The following is a 20,927-nucleotide window of genomic DNA, read 5'->3' as shown; positions in this document are numbered from 1 at the left end:
CGGAGGTTGCGGTGAGCCGAGATCACGCCATTGCACTCCAGCCTGGGTAACAAGAGTGAAACTCCGTCTCAAAAAAAAAAAAAAAAAAAAAAAAAGGAATGCCTGGACAAACCAGGAAAACAAAAAAAAAACACCAGCCAAGCATTTCCATGTAACTTCATGAACCCAGCATTGCCCGATCTTTTAATGTTTCAGAAGAAGCCAGAAATCTAAATTATTGTTTGAAATCTCCTAATTTGTGAAAGCTCAGTAACTATTGTTTTAGTTGACATTGCACAAGCTAAGTGGAGCCCACATGTAAGTCATGTTCACAGAGAAAAAGGTTCTTGCTGGGACCTAAATTGTACTGTGTGCCTTGAACCACAAGTACCATGGGACCAGGGACTGTATCTGTTTTATTCTCCTCTGTCTCCTCAGTGCGTCTTAGGTTATTGGCACATAATAATTGCTCAATAAACATTATTTGTGTAACTAAAGGAATGCTTCCTGTGAACTGGGCATTGTGCTGGCTATGAGCATAATATAAATTTTAAGCCTGGGAAAGACGTGCCATAAAAGATTCTGAAGCTATGATGGAGGTTTGTGCAGGTGATAAGACAGAGTTCCAAGGACAGAGTTCATGACATTGGGGAGCAATCTCTGTCTTGAAGGGATGCTTGAGGTTCATCTTGCAAAATAAGATGCTTCAAGCAACACATATTTATTCTCTCACAGTTTCTGTGGGTCAGGAGTCTGGGCATAGCTTAACATAGACACCCATGCCCATAGCAGTATGTTTCAGAGTAGCCAAGAGACGAAGCGACCCAGGTGTCCATCGATGGATGCACAAAAAAACAAAATGTGGCACCTGCCTACAATGGACGATTAGTCTGAAAAGGAAGAAAATGTTTGACACAACTTCCAACATGGATGAACCTTGAGGACATTACGCTAAGTGAAAGAAGCCAGAGGCAGAAGGAAAATACTATTTGAGTCCACTAACAAGCAATCCTTAGAGCTGTCAACTTCGTAGAGACAGAAAGTAGGATGGTGGGTCCCAGGGGCTGGGGATAAGTTGCTTAATGCACCTAAAGTTTAAGATTTGCAAGATGAAAAGAGTTCTGGACATTGGTTGCCCAATGATGCAAACGTACGCTAACCTACTGGACCGTACATTTAAAACGGATAAGATGGTCAATTTTATGTTATGTAGATTTTACTACTATTTAAAAATTTTTAAATAATAAAGTTTATAATGTTTCAGGATTTGTAGTCCTGTGTGTGAAGCAGTTTGCTAGCTGTCCATTCCATATAGGTGCTGAAAAAGGATTAGGTCTCACATTGGGCCTGAAATGGGTTAAACCTGCACGTTCAACTCTCCGATAAATGCTGTGATCCCACACCTTGGGAGGCTGAGGCAGGAGGATTGCTTGAGCCCAGGAGTTTGAGACCAGCCTGGGAAGCATAGCAAGACCCTGTCTCTACTTTAAAAAAAAAAAAAAAAAAACTGAGGCTGGACACAGTAGCTCACACCTGTAATCCCAGCACTTTGGGAGGCTGAGGTGGGCAGATCATGAGGTCAAGAGATGGAGACCATCTTGGCTAACATGGTGAAACCCCGTCTCTACTAAAAATACAAAAAACTAGCTGGGTGTGGTGGTGGGCACCTGTAGTCCCAGCTACTAGGGAGGCTGAGGCAGGAGAATCGCTTGAACCTGGGAGGCGGAGGTTGCAAATCGCACCATTGCACTCCAGCCTGGGTGACAAAGCAAGACTCCATCTCAAAAAAAAACACAAAAACCCGAGTGTGGTGGAACGCACCTGCAGTCCCAGCTACTCGGGAGGTTTAAGCAAGAGAATTGCTTGACCCTGGAAGGTCATGGCTGCAGTGAGCCGCAGTTGCACCACTGCACTCCAGTGTGGGTGTCTTAGGCCACCGGGACTTTGTGTTGGCAGCTGAAGAGAGCAGCCACCAGATGGCAGTGTGGACTGATTTTTAATAACTGGAGCCTTTTATTGGATTCTTACTGAATCCCAGGCCCTGAGGATGAGCTTCTTTAACAGGCTCATCTCCAGTGAGGGAAATAGATAAATAATTCAGTACAATGCAGTTCATGCAGTGCTGAACAGCGGGAAAACTAAGAAGACTTATGATTCAGTTGATGGTAGGAGGTATCAAGGAAGGCTTCCTGGAGAAGGAGAAATGAAGACTGAGCATTGAAAGATAAGATCTAGTCACCACAGATGTGCAGATTAGGTGTCAGGTGAAAAGCAAGATTTCATAATTAAACACCAACACCACCATCCATCATTTACTAAGCACCTATGACATGCCAGAAACATCCCAAGCTTTTTCTTATTTAATCTATCTCAGTCCTCTGAATTCCTATGAGATAGATACCACTGGCCGGGCACGGTGGCTCACACCTGTAACCCCAACACTTTGGGAGACTGAGGCAGATGGATCACGTGGTCAAGAGATCGAGACCATCCTGGCTAACATGATGAAACCCCGTGTCTCTACTATAAATACAAAAATTAGCTGGGCGTAGTGGCACGTGCCTGCAATCCCAGCTACTCGGGAGGCTGAGGCAGGAGAATCGCTTGAACCCGGGAGGTGGAGGTTGCAGTGAGCCAAGATCATGCCACTGCACTCCAGCCTGGTGACAGAGCAAGACTCTATCTCAAAAAATGAAAACAGAGATAGATACCACTTTGATTGTCATTATGCTAATGAGGCAACGAAAGATCAGAAAGGTTATGCCACTTGCTGGCAATCACACAGCCAATAAGTAACAGAACTCGTATTTTAACCTTGCTTCCACAGCCAACTTCCTTCTATCATGCCTATATGTAATCTGCCCCCGGAGGTGGAAGACGGAAAGGAGAGCTTGAGAAATAGAAAACAGTCTGATGCAAGGTGGGGGTGCAGAGGGAGGAAGCTGGAGAGGCTGACCAAAGCTAGATCACACAGGTGCTGAGCGGGACTCCCCAAAGATTTGCATCGTGTCCTCAGAGCTCCTTCTGGCTTGCATTTCAGCGGAGGAGTCCCTGGCATGTGACAACCCAGGACTGCCTGAAAACGGATACCAGATCCTGTACAAGCGACTCTACCTGCCAGGAGAGTCCCTCACCTTCATGTGCTACGAAGGCTTCGAGCTCATGGGCGAAGTCACCATTCGCTGCATCCTGGGGCAGCCGTCCCACTGGAACGGGCCCCTGCCTGTGTGTAAAGGTAAAGAACCCTACTGACCACACAGGGTCCCCGGGGCCTGGAGATGTCAGGATTGACTCACAGGAGTTATGAACTTGCTCTAAAAAGCTGGACTAGGAGTTCGAGACCAGCCTAGACCACATAGTAAGACCCCCCCACCAATCTCTACAAAAAACAATTAGTTGAGCATGGAGATACACACCTGTAGTCCCAGCTACTCGGGAGGCTGAGATGGGAGGATCACCTGAGCCTCGGAGGTCAAGGTTGCAGTGTGCCATGATCATGCCACTGCACTCCAGCCTGGACAGAGCATGACTCTATCTCAAAAAAATTAAATTATTAAATTTTAAAGTAATAAAAAGCTGAGCTGCTGTACTTCATTAAAACCTAAGATGTCACCCATTACTTTATACACCAGTAAAAAAGAAAAAAAATGCTGCCACTTATACTATGACACAATGTCTTCTAGCTTAGCATTTTTATTTTTACTTACTAAAGGATCTTTTGGCCAGCCGCAGGGGCTCATGCCTGTAATCCCAACAATTTGGGAGGCTGAGGCAGATGGATCACTTGAGGTCAGGAGTTCAAGATCAGCCTGGCCAACATGGTGAAACCTTGGTCTCTACTAAAAATACAAAAAAAAATTAGCTTGATGTGGTGGTGCTGGCCAGAAGTCCCAGCTACTTGGAAGGCTGAGGCAGGAGAATCACTTGAGCTCAAAAGGCGGAGATTGCCATGATCCGAGGTGGCACCACTGCACTCCAGCCTGGGTGACACAGCAAGATTCTATCTCAAAAAGAAAAATCTCTCTAAGCTTTTTATCATATGTCACAATTATGAAAATAGAAGCAGGCCAGGCGCAGTGGCTCATACCTGTAATCCAAGCATTTTGGGAAGCTGAGGTGGGAGGAGTTCAAGGCCAGCCTGGGTAACATGATGAAACCCTGTTTCTAAAAAAAACATAAATATGTTTATATATTTATAAAATATGTTTTATATAGTCCATTTATAAAANAAAAAAAAAAAAAAAAAAATTCAAAAATTAACCATACGTGGTGGCGTGTGCCTGTAGTCCCAGCTACTTGGGAGACTAAGTTGGAAAGGTCACTTGAGCCCAGGAGACAGAGGTTGCAGTGAGGCAACCTCTGGGTGACAGAGTGAGACCCTGTCTCAAACAAAGAAAATACAAGCAAAACAAACTGGCTCCAGTGTATTTAAAACTACCCCACCTTCAAAGTCTGGCACTTTTGATTTTCTAAATTATTACTCAATTTTTTTGTAAAGACAGGGTCTTGCTATGTTGCCCAGGCTGGCCTAGAACTCCTGACCTCAACTGGTCCTCCCTCCTGTGCCTCTGAATAGCTGGGATTGCAGGTGTGAGCTGCCACACCCAGCTCTAAAATCATTTCTTACTCCAAGCCTTCAACATCCTATTTTTCCACTCAATATTGCTCCTGTCGAATGCCATTCTGTACTAAAATATATATATATATTTACATACATACATGTGTATGTATACATCTATATATGCATGCATACATAGCTCCTATCCCATGAAAGCGTCAGGGTTGCAAAATTCGTTAGGAACATCCACAACGAACTAAAGTCTTTGATACTAGGGGTTTGCAGTTACACTGACACAGGGCTGGGACGAGGTTGAGGCCAGAGAGGTGCCTGAGGTTAAAATGTAAGGAGGTGACCAAGTGTCCCGTACGTCAGCCTTAAAAAGGAGTCTCCGTACACGTCTGGCCCTAGACGCCTCTCACCTTGTCCTAGTCCCGGCCCTGAGAGCCAGCCTAGTTTTTGTTCGTTTGTTTGTTTGTTTTTGTTTTTGTTTGTTCGTTTGTTTGTTTGGAGACAGGGTCTTGCTGTGGTGCACAGGCTGGAGTGCAGTGGCGTGATCATGGCTCACTGCAGCCTCAACCTCCTGGGCTCAAGCGATCCTGCCACCTCAGCCTCCCGAGCGGCTGGGACCACAAGTGCACGCCACCATGCCCAGCTAAATTTTTTTATTTTTGTAGAGATGGGAGTCTCGCTATGTTGCCCAGGAGGGTCTCTACTCCTAGCCTCAGCTGATCCTCCCATCTCGGCCTCCCAAAGTGCTGGGATTACCGGGCCCGACCTCAGCCTGCTTTGGACCCCTGCTTAGAGACCATGGCTTAAGTGTTTCCCACCTCCTGCACCGCCTTCTCACAACCACTTACTTCCCAGGGGTTAGGAGTGCTCCCCGACTGCGCACGGGGTGGTCTCCCAGGGAGCTGCCTGGCACTCTGCAAACGCTGATACTCTTAGGCCCCACGTTTGTGCACACGGCGAATCGTGAGCGCCACCTGGTGGCAGTTATTATTACACACTGTGGCTTGAAGCCTCGCCCCCATCTCCCAGATGGTGAAGTGAGAAAATTGCACCTCAATTGAACACTCATCACTAAAATTAAGTTGTAACACACTAAGTAAAATTTGGATTCGTTTATCTGGACCTTTGAAGTGCACAATCAGTAATAGTAATGGAAATACGTTCAGTGCTGTAGGCCAGTGGATCTTAACCTTTATGCCCCTTTGAGAATCAGGCAAAACGATCTGAGTTGGCTCTCCGGAAGAAACAGAAGCATGAAGTGTTATCTCTCTACTTGAGAACCCATAACCTCAGTGGATCCCCAAGTGCCTTATTCATGCACCCCATTTCTGAGGCTTAAAACTACTTTCCCAGCTAGTTTGTCCACTCCTAAGTATATTTCCAAAAGAAGTGAAAACATGTATGCAAACAAACACTGTCCGTGTATGTGCATAGCAGCATATTCACAATACCCACAAGATGGAAACAACCCAAATTCCCATCAACTGATGGACTGATAAACAAAAGTGTGGCATGCTCAGATAAAGGAATATTATTAAGCCAGAAAAAAAGGAACGAAGTACTGATACATGCCACGACACGGCTGAATCTCAAAAACATTAGGCTGCGTGAAGGAAGCCAGAGCCATAAGGTCACATGTTTTAGGATGCCGTTTATATGAAACATCTAGAATAGGTAAATCCATAGAGACAGAAAGCAGAGTCGTGGTTGCCTGGGAGCAGGGGCTCGTTTTGGAGATGATGAACATGTTTTAGAACTAGACAGTGGTCATGGCTGTACCACATTGTGAATGAGCCAAATGCCACTGAGTTGTAACGCTTTAAAATGGTTGATGTTATATGAATTTTACCACCTTAAAAAAAAGAAAAAAAATCCCCTGAATCACCTCATTTAGGTCACATGACCACTGTCTAAGATAGGTGAGCCATCTGACCTGTTTTACAGATGTGAAAGGAGAAGCTCAGAGAAGTGAGTGACTTTCCCAAAGCCACACAGCTACTATAAGACAATGCTAGGACCCGAACCCACATCTCATGACTGTAAATGTCCTGCCTTCAGGGCTATTAAGAAAGACCCCAACCAGCCAATCGCCACAATATGGAAAGCTAAGTGTCTTCACACATACCAGAATCTACCCCAGATCTCCCAAATCAGAATCATTGAGAGGTGGGCCTGGGATAAACCTTTTAACAAGCTCTCAAATGCACTTGAGTTTGAGAACCATGGAAGGCCGTGACTGCCAAACATTTGGTGCAAACATAAACAGAGTCCTGAGCCCTTTCCACGGAGATTCTGACTCGCTGGGTCTAAAGCAGGACCCAGGGACCCGTTTAACTAACCACACAGGTGAATTGTATCATCAACCAAGTCTGAGAAACACTGGCATAAGGAATGCAACTTAATCTTACCAGGTATCAGGTATGTGGGTTCGGGTCCTAGCATTGTCTTATAGTAGCTGTGTGGCTTCTGTGTGTCATCACATGAATGACAATGACTTACATAAACAGTTCTTACTAAGAGAACAAGGGGTCCTTTTGAAGAGCAGCAAACAGTAAGAAAGCCACAATTAGCATTTAGAACAGCTGCCTTCCCTCATTCCCCTATAATTTTCACTAAGTCCAGCCCTGCGTTTGAATTTATTTATTGATTTTTAATAGAGATGGGGTTTTGTCATGTTGCTCAGGCTGGTCTTGAACTCCTAGGCTCAAAGAATCTGCCCAACTCAGCCTCCCAAAGAGCTAGGATGACAGGTGTGAGCCGCCGTACCCAGCCTGAATTTATTTTTGATAGCACCAGAAACCTGCTTTGTAGAGTTTAAGTGCTGGGAAGTTCCTGAGTAAAGATACCCTGTAAGCCCTCTAACTGTCACGTGGACGTTAATAGAAATTAATTTGACATTGTTGATGAGTTTTCTGCAGGGGAGAAAAATTAGCTGGATTTGTTTTTTAAGAAACCTACACAAACCACAGTGCTTCCATTATTCATGTTAAAAATAAAAAATAAAAAATTTTAAAAAGAAACCTAAATAAGAAAACCATGAAAAGAGCCACTTTGGCCGGTACAATGTGATTTTATCTGGCACAGTGGCTTTTTTAAATTCTTCTTAGATTAACTGCAAAGGTATCTCAAGAAACAAGTAGAAGAAATCAGAGCTGCAAATGAAAGGAACAGAGTTTTCCTCTCTTCCTCCATTCCTTTCTTCCCTGGAAGCCAGTGCTCATCACCTGATCTTCCAGTGTCACACCTTTCCCTAGGCTTATACAAATAGACATACTTGGAAAGAGAGAGGGATGTTTGTTTTTCTTTTACAAAAAAAAATAAAAATAAAGCTGGGTATAGTGGCTTCCACGTGTTACACCTGCAATCCCAGCATTTTGGGAGGCCGAGGTGGGAAGATCACTTGAGCCCAGGACTTCGAGAGCAGCCTAGGCAAAATAGTGAGGCCTCATCTCTACAAAAATATCAAAAAAAAATGAGCTGGGCATGGTGACATGCTCCTGTAGTCCCAACTACTTGGGAAGCTGAGGCAGGAGTATATCTTGAGCCCAGGAGGTTGAGGCTGCAGTGAGCCGTGATGACACCACTGCACTCCAGTCAGGAGACAGAGCAAGAACATGTCTCAAAAAAAAAAAAAAGGAGGGGGGGTGGGTCATATCATGCTGTACTCTGTGTTTTCCTGTTTACAAATGTAGCCACAATGTCATCTTATTTTTTAAACTGCCGCCCGTCATTCCATGCTTTGCCTGTCCTCCAGTGCGTCCAGCCCTTCCTCTGTGGATGAAGACACCAGTTCTCTCCCGGTTTTTTGTTTTGTTTTGCCAAAAAAAAAATTATTCCCCATGAATCCTTGGATGCTGGCACTTTTCATCCTGCAGGACAGATTCATCAAAGCAGGATTAATAGTGCAGACAAAGATCTGTGGATATCAAGTTGTCCCGGATGTCACCAAATCGTTTCCACAACCGGAGCAATCCACGCTCACCAACAATGTGTGATAATGTCCATTTCTCCACATCCTCTCCAGCGCTGTATGTTTTCCATTTTTTTTAAATGCTGCCAAACTGATAGGAAAATAAAACTACCATCAGAATAGACACAAATGTAGCTGGGTGTGGTGGTGCACACCTGTTATCCCAGCTATTTGGAGGCTGAAGTAGGAGAATCGTTTTATCCTGGGAGGCGGAGGTTGCAGTGAGCCAAGATGGCACCACTGCACTCCAGCCTGGGTGACAGGGCAAGAGTCAGTCTCAAAAAAAAAAAAAAAATGATAAAAAGAGGCTCCATTTGGCACATGATCCCCGAAACCTCTCTTTTCTATGGGCTGGTATTCCTAGAAGCCCCACAAGGTGAATCAGCTCACTGCTTTCTCTCACAACTGTGATGGAATTGCTAGGAGGAAAGGAAACGATAAATCACTTCCTCTTCCAAAAAAAATCTCGGAGCCATGACATTGTGGCCTACGGCAGGGGAAGCAAATCAGTGCCAATGTGAGTCCACCTAGCTGGGACTTGGGGGCCCCAAGCTTCAGCCTGGTTCTGCCGTTGACCTCCTGTGTGACCTTGATTGAGACGCCCTCCCTCTCTGACCTGTTTTGTGAAATAATTGGGTGAGTCCAGATCAGAGTGTCCGAAGAAGAGTCAGGGAGCCCACCGGATGCATCAGAACAGCTGGGGAAATGGTGAGACCTGCAGAGGTCTGCTTCTGAGGATACCAACCTGGCAAGTCCCAGGAATGGCCCAGGAATCTGCATTTCACATGCCCCCTCCCCCCCGCCGGGGTCTATGAGCACAGGGCTGCAAGGGACCCATGATTCAATGCCTCCTCCCAGCTCTAAGATTCCAGGACACTCACACACTCCCACTTAACCACGGTGTGACTCACGTCTTAGACGGGACCATCTGCTTCAATCTTTTCATTTTCTTGATGCCAAAGCCACAGAGATGTCTGCACCTAGCTAGCCCGCTAGCTTTCCAGCTGGTTCTGTTGTCATGGTGTGAAGATGGCATAAACCAGAGAGTGACTTTAACCAAGGCATGCATTAGAATGTCTTGGGATTGGGGAGATAGGGACAGCTAAACCTTTGGTGGCCACTCCCTCCTATCCCCTAATGCTGCAATTTTTTCATTGAAGTCCCTCATGGTGGCATTTTGCATTCCTGGAATAAACATCCATCCCAGTTGGTATATATTTGTGCTTGGCTACCATGATGACCGATGACAAAGATGAGCGCCACTCCCCACCATCTTGAACTTCCAGAGAGGTTTTACAGAAAATGTAAATGACTAAAAATAGTTTCACATGGGACGCAAAGCCTCGTCAAATAAAAAGGGAATAAAAATGAGATGAGAAAGGTTGACACAGATAAACATGTCAAAACGGGAAAACACTTCCACCTCTGGCTGGATTTTGAATGAAGGTCTTAAGCCTCACAGACCGTTTGTGTTTTGCCCTACATGAAAGTGATGAAAAGACCCTCATCACATAATTAAAAGCAGAGACCAGAGGCACTTGAGCAGCCTTGATTTAAATCCTGCCTCCATCACTGAGAAGCTGTGGGATGTCAGAGAAGTTGCTTCACTTCTCTGAACCTCTGTTTGCTCATCTGTAAAATGGGATGAAAATAGCATTGACCTAACAAGACCACTGTGAGGGCTAAATGAGCAAATGTATGCAGGGTTCTTGGCACAATTTTGGACACGTGGTGAGCGTTCAGTAATTGCTCACCATCACTGTGGTTCATCTTGGGTCTTACCTATCTCATCTTCTCTTGGGAACCTAGGAAGTGGATAGTCCAGGCAGGTTCACTGATTGTAGCGGCCCAAGCTAAGTAAGAACATAACACTACCGTCAGCAAAGCATGGCATGGGCTTTCGCATCTAATTTTTTGGCCTCATTTCATGCAAACGAAGTGAATTCACTTTACATTGACCAATGCTTCCTGATTTCTCTTTCAGTTAATCAAGACAGTTTTGAACATGCTTTAGAAGGTGAGTTCCAGAATGAAGAAAAAAAAAAAAAAAGTTCAATAAATCAAACTAATAGCACAAAACAAGGGCAGGTCTTCGAATATCTTTACGTAGATGCTTAAAAAAATAAATAAATTCTGCCTTCACACTGCCATAGATAATTTTAAAATAATATTGTAAGGGAAAAAAGTATGGGATTTGCAAGGGAAGATCCTAACTATCACCCGAAATGGATTTGACAGCAAAGGAGAAGGAAAGCTTGGAGCCCATAAGCCTGAGAAAGGCATAACCCTGCTGTGAAACTTGCCATGCTGCCATTCTAGGAGAGCTAAATCTAGCGACATCCCACCTTCCATGCTGAGAGTCCTCCTGGTCTCCAGAGGGAGGAGTTCGCCCCAGAAGCGTTTGATGGTCCATTTTCCCAAGTCTTTTTCCCCCCAACTTACCCACCCCTTCTCCCCTGTCTCCTTACTTCAGCTCTGCTTTTGTTAGAAATTCCCAAGTGAGGCTTATTCATGAGGAGCAGATGTGAAAATCTATCCGGGATTTTCTTTTGGTTTTGTTTTCATTTTGTGGTTCCTTCCCCTCCCAACCCCTCCCACGTGTAAAATGTCCAGCGTTCTATGTCGCTGCTATTGAACTTGGCACAAAACCACTCACCAGGGCTGTGACGTAAGATAGATACTGTAAATATTAATGTATATATATGTAAATATACAGTATATTATAGTGTATATATTTTTAAATATATACTCTAATATATTGTTTTATTTTTTTTAAATGTTTTCACCCAGTCAAGCAGTTTTTATCATTCCTGGAGCCATCTTTAGCTTTCTGACAATAATGAGTTCACTTAGAATCTGGAGCTATGTAAATTACATTTCACTAGTGGCGGTTCCTTGTAACAGACAACACTTGAATCCAAGCAGGTGGAACCAGGGCTCACGTATAAGTGAAGGAGCATGAATTAGCCACTCCACCTGGCAAATAGAGGGCACTTTGTGTTATCCTACATTCAGAGTATCCTTTTCCTGCCTTTTGCCAACCAATGAACCATGAGAACGCCTCAGAGGGCTGGGGTTGCCCGAAGCTTAGGAGAGTCATTGTAACATTTTGTACTCATGCATTTATTGTGGGTATTAGGATTGATTTTTCAGACCCCATAAAGTGGTGGTTAATGGATTATAGATTGGTGTACGGCTAAGCTCTATTAAACGTGACCATGGAGAACGGCAGAGGAAACCTGGAGGCCAAGTTTCTAGAAGGGATGTGGGATCCCCCCTTCAAGCAATAGCTGTTTTGGTTCTTGAATTGCCACAAACAGTGGGAGGTTGAGAGAGCAGCCCAGGAATGTGCAGTGGGAGCGTCTGGGAATCTAAGCCAGGCCTTCACAGCAGGGGTGTCATTGGGGTGTACAGGACAGAGAACTGTCCCCAGTGCTCACAGCCCACTCCTGGACTGTAGAGTGTGACTCAAACGGTCTAGGAGGGGCCTGTCAGTCTGGGTGCAACAAGCTCCCCACGCCACAGGGAAGCACCAGGTCTGGGAATCCCTTAGAAACCTTGTGGCTGGGGCCGGGCGCAGTGGCTCACGCCTGTAATCCCAACACTTTGGGAGGCCGAGGAGGGTGGATCACGAGTTCAGGAGTTCAAGACCAGCCTGACCAACATGGTGAAACCCTGTCTCTACTAAAAATACAAAAACTAGCTGGGCATGGTGGCACGCGCCTGTAATCCCAGCCACTCGGGAGGCTGAGGCAGGAGAATCGCTTGAACCCGTGAGACGGAGGTTGTGGTGAGCTGAGAGTGAGCCATTGCACTCCAGCCTGGGAGACAGAGCAAGACTCCATCTCAAAAAAAGAGAGAGAGAGAGAAAGGAAGGAAGGAAGAAAGGAGGGAGGGAGGGAGGGAGGGAATTTTGTGGCTGGCCGCCAGCACCACTCAACTCATGGACACACACAGAGCCCAGATTTGCCCACCAGTTCTGTATCTCAGGTCCAGACACATGCCTATGTCTCTTCTCCACTCTATGAAATATCCAGCAAATCTGCTTTCCCAGTTACTGAATTTGGGATTTTCTCCAAGACTTCCTGTGAATTGGACTTTAACCAGATTTTAACTGTAGCCCCCCCCCCAAAAAATGAGAATGGTATAACTGAGTTTCAAACAGTGTAATTCTCTGTAGCGCCTATGGCCAGCCCACCCAAGGATGAGTCTGGGATCCCTTGCAAAGGACCAGCACCATTTCCTTTAGTCTTTGGAGAGCTGTCTCCAAAGGGTGGAGAACTGGGCATGTGGGCACTCACCTGGGAGCCAGGTACCTGGGAAATGAGGACCTCACTGGCTCCTGTGTTCAGTAGCAGAAGCGGCAGCAGAGACGTCGCTGGAAGGGGGGAACATGGCCTTGGCTATCTTCATCCCGGTCCTCATCATCTCCTTACTGCTGGGAGGAGCCTACATTTACATCACAAGGTAGGGAGCTGATGGGGGAGAGGGCTGCCCGGCAGCGCTCGGAGGGACTAGGTGGTTTACCTCTGAGTCTCAGGGTCTCCACCGTAGCTTGGGCAGAGTGGCATTTGTGTAATCAGAGATGGCCAGATTCAACACACCTCTGTGGGATAAATATTTACGTTGGGCACTTATGAAGCCTCCAAGCAAGTAAGACAAATCCTATTCCTGACCTCGGGGAGGTTATGGTTTAGTGGGGGACGTAGACATGACTCCATCACTGACTCACTCACTCACTCACTCATTCACTCATTTATTCAAATATGTATTGACACTCTGCTGTGTATCAGACATTGTCCCAAGCGTTGAGGGTCATAGAAACTTGCATTTGGGGCCAGGCGCGGTGGCTCACGCCTGTAATCCCAGCACTTTGGGAGGCCGAGGCCAGTGGATCACGAGGTCAGAAGTTCGAGACCAGACTGTCGACATCGTGAAACCCCGTCTCTACTAAAAAATACAAAAAAAAAATAGCTGGACGTGGTGGTATGCGCCTGTAATCCCAGTTACTCAGGAGGCTAAGGCAGGAGAATCGCTTGAACCTGGGAGGCAGAGGTTGCAGTGAGCCAAGATCATGACACTGCACTCCAGCCTGGGCGACAGAGCGAGACTCCATCTCCAAAAAGACAAAATAAAACAAAGCAAACTTGCATGTGATGCAGAAGGAAGATATTAAACCATGCCCTAGGATAGTCACTCATTCTTTCACATTCACGGCTGTTGAGCACCTACTAGGTGTCAGGCAGTTTTCTGGTTCTAGAAACATCGTTTGTGAAAAAAAAAAGAAAATAGAAGGAAATATACGGGGTCCAGGTTCTAACAAGGAAAGACAGACAATAAGCAAAGTATATAAGAAAATATGTAGAATGTTACAAATTGTTGAGTGCCATAAGAGAAGGCTGGGAGGGGGGAAAGAATTCTGGAATAAAAGTGGCAGTTCAGCCGGGCGCGGTGGCTCACGCCTGTAATCCCAGCACTTTGGGAGGCCCAGGTGAGCAGATTACAAGGTCAGGAGTTCGAGACCAGCTTGATCAGCATGGTGAAACCCCGTCTCTACTAAAAAGATACAAAAATTAGCCGGGCATGATGGTGCATGCCTGTAGTCCCAGCTACTCAGGAGGCTGAGGCAGGAGAATCGCTTGAACCCAGGAAGTGGAGGTTACGGTGAGCCAAGATTGTGCCATTGGACTCCAGCCTGGGCGACAGAGTGAGACTCTGTCTCAATAAAAATAAATAAATAAAATCAAAATTAAAAAAATTAGCAGCCCGGCACGGTGGCTCATGCCTGTAATCCCAGCACTTTGGGAGGTTGAGGCAGGTGGATCACGAGGTCAGGAGATTGAGATCATCCTGGCCAATATGGTGAGATCCCATCTCTACTAAAAATACAAAACTTCACTGGGCATGTTGGCACATTCCTGTAATCCCAGCTACTCGGGAGGCTGAGGCAGGAGGATCACTTGAACGAGGGAGGTGGAAGTTGCAGTGAGCCAAGATTGCGCCACTGTACTCCAGCCTGGCGACAGAGCAAGACTCCATCTCAAAAAAAAAAAATTAGCCAAGTGTGGTGGCGCATGCAGGTAAGAGGATCACTTGAGCCCAGGAGGCAGAGGTGGCCGTGAGTTGAGATGGCACCACTGCACTCCAACCTGAGTGACAGAGCAAGACCCTGTCTCAAAATAAATAAGTAAATAGGTGGTCAAGGAAGTCTGATCTAAGGCAATATGGCATACAGTAGGTGCTCAATAAATGCTCGTCATTGTTCTTTTTGCCCTCCGCATTCAAGAGGGACTTGAATGACCTTCCAGGAGAAAACAAATTAAGCTCCGCCCCCTCTTTAGTAAGGGGAAATCACAAGGCTTTAGTTCTCCCTGCCTGGGTTGCAAGTTGAGAGCAATTATGATTTCTGCTTTCACCTCACTAGGATTCTCGCCTGCAAAAGGCTGTTTGCACACATCCTCGTTGTCATTCACAGAGGTGCCGCTGCTCAGGAAGTGGCACCAACTGTTCCCGTTCAATATTGTAATGTGTCTCCTCGCTGGAGAGAAGTAACTTCTCTCTCCTTTCTCTCCTCCAGATGTCGCTACTATTCCATCCTCCGCCTGCCTCTGATGTACTCCCACCCCTACAGCCAGATCACCGTGGAAACCGAGTTTGACAACCCCATTTATGAGACAGGGGTGAGTTGGTCTCTCATCTCTTCCCAATTCCCTTCTCTTGGCTCTGAATTCACCAACAACAAGATGAGACGTTTCCTTTTCTATTGCTCACAAGAGGCACAGCCGGTGGTCCTGTCTTATCCCCACGAAGACCCCTAAAGAGGTAACTGCTGGGAGAACTTACAAGTGGTTGGTGCTGAGGACGAACCCGGGAGGCTGATTACTGTCAGCAGAACACCCACAGAAAATAAAGGCTGTACCCAAGACCCACAGAAAGCAGACCACCGGTGGCCTGCTGTCAATGTGCAGTGTTCCCATACATCCCACTGGGCTCCCCACTTCATTCAATGGCAGTATGAAACATCCCCATGCTAGGAAAATAGTCGTGAACCCAGACACAGGTTCCACCATTAATGAGCTTACAGTCTTGTGAATGATTATTATCAATAATACACGCCATGTGCTGGGCACTTTAAATGCATAATCTCCTTGAATCCTTGCAGCTGTCTGCAGTAGGCTCCACAGTTATCTCTAATTGATTGATGAAGACATTGAGGTCCAGAGAGAGAAAATAATCATTTGGCCAAGGTGGCACACAGCCAGGATGCACAGCCTGAAGTGAGGATGCAAATTCAACCTGACACTCTTAATCATGATGCTATTCTGCCTCCCTTGAACCTCAGACAATGCAGTGTGCCCAGGAATATTTCGATGACAACAAATAATGCTTTTAAAGGACTATGAACAAATTGAATAAGGTGCTAGGAGAATGTATAACGGGGACATTTAAAGGGGGTTGGGGAAGCCATCACTGAGAAAGTGAGAGTAAAGCTGGGACATGGCAAGTGGGTAGAACTCGAATGGTGGGCTGAAGACGGTCCCAGACAGAAAGGAGAGCATGTGCAAAGGTCCAGCGCACATACGCGGAAGCAAAAGGCTGGTTGTGACTTTGTAAAACCACCATCCTTCAAATTCACTGGGTAATGATGTGCAACCATCTCCCAAAGTTTGTGAGAATAAGCCTGCCTTGTTTCTTGTCCTGCCAACCTGCCTTCACCTCCACTTCCTCTGATCTCCTGTGTTAGTTATCTCTTGTTGTGTAACAATGTTACTGCAACTTAGGGGCCTAAAACAGCACACATTTGTTATCTCATAGTTTCTATAAGTCAGGAATCCAGGCACTGCCTAGCTAGACCCTCTGCTTCATGGCTCACAGGCTACAAACAAGGCAGAAACTTGGCTGCAGTCTCATCTGAGGCTCAACCAGGGAAGGATCCACATCTGGACTCATGTGGTTGTTGACAGCATTCAGTTCCTTGCAGGTTGTTAGAAAGAGGGCCTCAGTTTCTTGTAGGCTGTTACCTAGGGGCCACCCTCAGTTTTTTGTGTGTGGGTCTCTCCATAGAGCAGTTCATGACATGGCAGTTGACTTCTTCGAAGCCAGCGTGAGAGAGTCATCTTGCAAGATACAAGTCACAATCGTGTGTCATGTAAACATGGAAGTGACATCCTAGCACTTTGTATTCTGGTTAGAATCAAGTCACAGTCTCTACCCACCCTTAAAAGGAAGGGGCCACACAAGGGCATGAGCTCCAGGAGGTGGGGATCATGGGAAGCACCTTGGAGCCTGCCCACCACATTCCCATCTACGATGAAGCATAGATGTGATTGTATATCTGTGTTGGACAAACAGGAGCTGGAGACTTCCATTAAAGCCTGTGATGGTGACAACTTCCAGGGCTGACCCTGTGACTTCTTCTATCTCCTTGCTCCTTGTCCCTGGGGCTTGGAATACATTATTCACACTCCATAAATACTGAAGGAATAAAACTACCCACTGTTGTAGTCATTTCAGATGGCAATGGTAGATCAGGGCATATGTTATATTGCATTCTATGTAGTTTGCTTTGAAATAATGAGAAAAGTTCAGACTGATATAAAGAAGAATTATGGAGACTAGACATTATGAATACTTATTAGTAAAGTGTATCAGTGACCTAGAGCTATATGCCGAGTAACAAACATCTCCAAACTCAATGGCTTAATGCGACAAGCATTCATTTGCTCATCAGTCTGCAGGGCAGTGTTTTAGGCTCATTTCAGCTAGGTGGTAATCCTGGCATTGGCTGGTTAGTGGCTGGCTGACTCAGCTCTGCTCATTTTCCTGCAGGGACTGAAGGCTCTCAGGGCATGCCCTGCTCATGGTGATGACAGATGGGCAGGTTGCAAGCAGAAACACACAAGCATGTTTCAAACAGCTGTTGTACACCATTTCCTTATAACCCATTGGCCAAAGCAAGTCAGGGTCAGAGTGGGAGGGCACTGCAAGGTCATGACCAAGACCATGGGCATAGAGGTGCCAAGAACTGCATCTCCCTACGTATGTCACTCTACCACGCAAAGGTTTGACAAATCTCTGCTTCTCTCTCTTGCAGGAAACCAGAGAGTATGAGGTTTCTATCTAAAGAGAGCTACACTTGAGAAGGGGACTTGCAGATGTGAACTCAACCACAATCTCCTCGAGACATTCATCCAGAGACCATGTGGCATTTGATTGAAACCCCAGAGTGTTGACAGCCTTTTCATTAGACTCTTTATTGAAGGTTTACTGTTTTCTTCCCTGTATTTATTATATTTAAAAATGAAATAGGTGTGGGTTTGGATGTTTTGCGGCCTCAGCCAAATTCATGTTACAGCCTCCGTTCTGAAGGCAGGAGGAAGACTTGCAAAATGGCAAACAGCGGCAGCAAAAACATAAAACAACAGATGGAGTTTCTCCCATCAGCAATGCCATGCTAAGGCTGCATCGAATCGCATGCATCTTTGGGATCCATGCCCGTGGTGTTTTCAGTACAAATCTAAGCCCCAAGATTAGGTTGGAAAGGGTATTTCTTGTTGGCTTAGCCTGGGTTGGAATTTAGCATGGGTATTTAAACCCAACTGGGAAGCTGTGCTCCAAAACAAATTCTGGGTCCTCTCTTCCCATTTAACCAGCTTCTGAAGGGTTTTCCAGAGCCCCTCCCTCTCAAGGTTCTTCTGAAGGCAGCAAGGGTGTTATGTAAACATTGTCTTACCACTCTGGCCTCACTGGACAATGACAAAATAAGAAAATGTGTTCTCTAAAAAGGTGATAAATGACCAAAGGGAATTTTTCAGAGAAAATGAGAGATTTGAGAGTTCCAGTGAAGAATTCGGTGAGGGAGATCACTGGGTGAGGGTATTGGGTTAATAAAATGTTCTTTTCTTTGACACTCTTTCAATGATGAAAGAGCACGTAATTTATGCTACAAGTGCCAGAATTGATCCTCATGTTCAGCAAGCCACTCTCAAGCTATGGTAATAAACACACAGGCTCGGGAGGCACCGGCGGCCCCACTCACACAGTGACAAGGATTTGTAATGGGAAAAAGGAGGTGCCATGTTTGGAAATCCAGGGGTGAGCTCTGTTTTCTCCTGGGGTTCTGGAATATCTCAGCCCTCAAAATAGAGGAGACTCAAGTGCACTGTTTCTCTAAAAGGTGTCATCTTCAGAATATACATGCCGTCAAGGATTTCAGGGGGCGGGAGGATCCTAGGAGAAGAAACTACTTTTCTATTCTCTGAAGCTCTGTCTGGATGTTGGAGGGTGGTGTGAATGCTGACAGAGGAGGTGCAGGGAACAGGAGCAGGGGGTATTAAATCACAGCAAACCATCCAGTGGAATCCTGCATCATCTGACCAGAACATCAATGAAGACAGAGAGAGGAATTTCACACAGAAGGGATTCCATAGCCCCACATCTAAACACACAGGCATTCCTCCTATTTTATCAGGGTCTGTTTTCCCCAACCCAGTGAAACTAATGAGTGTGTGACTCTTTGGAAGAGTATTTTCTCAATACAAGTATAAAGAGAAGGTGGAGGGTACAGGTGCATGGAAGAAATACTATGTGTGAAGCAGAGTCACCTCCCTGGGACCGGTGACATGGTGGTGACAGCCAGTGGCTTGGAGAGGCACACAGGCTCAGTGGCATGTGGAGTCCTCTTTGGTGCCCTCCCATTCTCGCTGGAAGTGATTCAAGTCTGGTTTTCAAACAAGAAAAGCCCTTTCTGGCTGTAGGGAGAATGGCAGGGAGTCTCTGATTTGGTGGTTACATTGGAAATATCTTAAGCAAGATAGGGCAAGTCGGGTTTATGCACACACATACCCTCCTTGCCGGCAGGAACTCAGACCTCAATCTTGGGGGTCAAAGACTAGAATATTTTCCTTCCGCCAGAAAAGAATCTTGCATATATACTCCTGAAGGCATGCATTTGTGGTCCATGGCAAGAAATCGCTAAGGACTGCTTTCCAGGACCCAAAGCCCACCCCCATTTAATGCAAGAACCAGAGAAGTATTCCAGGCCATTAATGAACAATGTCATGTTTAGAGAAAGATAACAACACAAATAGTGTCACCTTTCCATAAAAGGCAGAGCCCAGTATGTTTTATCTGATGCCTATTCTAACCCTAAACCTGGGTCACCTGGGATGAAGAACGCTATTAATAATGTTCCATTTTAAAACATATTATAGTTGTGTAAAAACTAAACATTTGCCTCTTATCAAGACTTTCAAAATATAAATCTTTATTTTAATCCTGCTCCCTAAAACTAGTCAGGCCACATCCTAGGTATTGTATTCTTACTGGCTATTGGATAGATAGAAAAGGCATTGGGTTTTTTTGTTTTTTGGTGTTTTTTTTTTTTCCAGGAGACCAGTGTCTCAGTTCTGTCTTAGTAGTACTGCACCTGTAACCATGTTTTAAAAGTTTGTTTTAGCCTAGAGATGGATCATACGAGTTCAACGCTGTACAGTGATTGAAAAGACAGGTTGGTGTCTATTTTTCTTTTTAAAATATCTGAACGTGTATTTGTAACATGTAAAGGTAAAAAAAATCATAGTGCCAAAAATGTGCAAGGCATCTCATTACGGTTCGTATATGTCTGTTTTTATAAGATCAACATGAAAACCCATTGGGATTAAATATTTTTGAATAGGATACACTCTTGAGAAACTCGAGAATGGACTGAGCCTTCCTACAAGCCACTCTTTGTTTTTAAAACAGTGGGGAAATAGTTTACAGAGATTGTGAGCTTCAGAGAATGCATGTGATGGCGTGTATTACATGCTAATCCATATAAGCTGTATCTGTCAGCCACCACCCTGTGCTTTAAAAATGCACACACTCAATCCTCTTTAGCTTGGAGCTCAGCTTTTTGCTTTTTTTTGTAGAACTATTTAGCTAACATAAGTATTCTGATCGCCACCTGATGGCCATTCTTACCTAGTTTCATAGATGTGCTTTAACTATGATCTTTTGAAGCTCCCCCTTGGAGAGCCTACAGAACCTCAGGCTGATAGCTTGGAAAACTGCCAAACAGTCCAGAAGGAAGCAAAGTGTCTGCGTAATCTGGAGAGTTGTATAAGAAGTAGTGATTTGGCAAATACGTGGGTAGCTTTAGGCTGAGACACGACCCTCAGGCAAAAATGCCCTTAGACTAACTCAGAAGGGTATGACCCTCCTATGTCCTTGACTAGGCATGATGGGTCATTTGGGGTCAGATATTGTTTGAGTTGTTCAGCACCCCCAAAGGTAGGCTTTCTCCTGGGAAATTTTCATTTCCATTTTATCGCCAAACAGAATAAAATGCAAAACAAACTTTCTAAGCTAGAATAACGAAATTAAGTCATTTTCCATTTTGTATATATTGATGCTAATAAAACATGA

At 45.3% G+C, this 20,927-nt stretch overlaps 1 protein-coding gene across 5 annotated transcripts in view; it reads left to right on the top strand.

Annotated features, from left to right (window-relative positions):
* The window catches only part of SEZ6L (seizure related 6 homolog like), a 214,416-nt gene extending 193,489 nt beyond the window's left edge, over positions 1-20,927 (top strand). The window contains exons 13-17 of one of the 5 annotated variants that reach the window (XM_017498063.2): positions 3,020-3,214; positions 10,504-10,536; positions 12,875-12,986; positions 15,097-15,199; positions 17,614-20,927. In XM_017498063.2, coding sequence (XP_017353552.1) covers positions 3,020-3,214; positions 10,504-10,536; positions 12,875-12,986; positions 15,097-15,199; positions 17,614-17,643 — 473 coding nt within the window. In that variant the 3' untranslated portion in view covers positions 17,644-20,927. Of the gene's footprint in view, positions 1-3,019; positions 3,215-10,503; positions 10,537-12,871; positions 12,987-15,096; positions 15,200-17,613 lie in introns of all 5 variants that reach the window. The other 4 variants (XM_017498062.2, XM_017498064.2, XM_017498066.2 and 1 more) reach the window with 4 other exon arrangements.

Source organism: Cebus imitator, unplaced genomic scaffold (assembly GCF_001604975.1).
Source record: "Cebus imitator isolate Cc_AM_T3 unplaced genomic scaffold, Cebus_imitator-1.0 Scaffold237, whole genome shotgun sequence".
Classification (NCBI taxonomy): domain Eukaryota; kingdom Metazoa; phylum Chordata; class Mammalia; order Primates; family Cebidae; genus Cebus; species Cebus imitator.
This window is presented reverse-complemented; position numbering and strand designations above follow the sequence as displayed.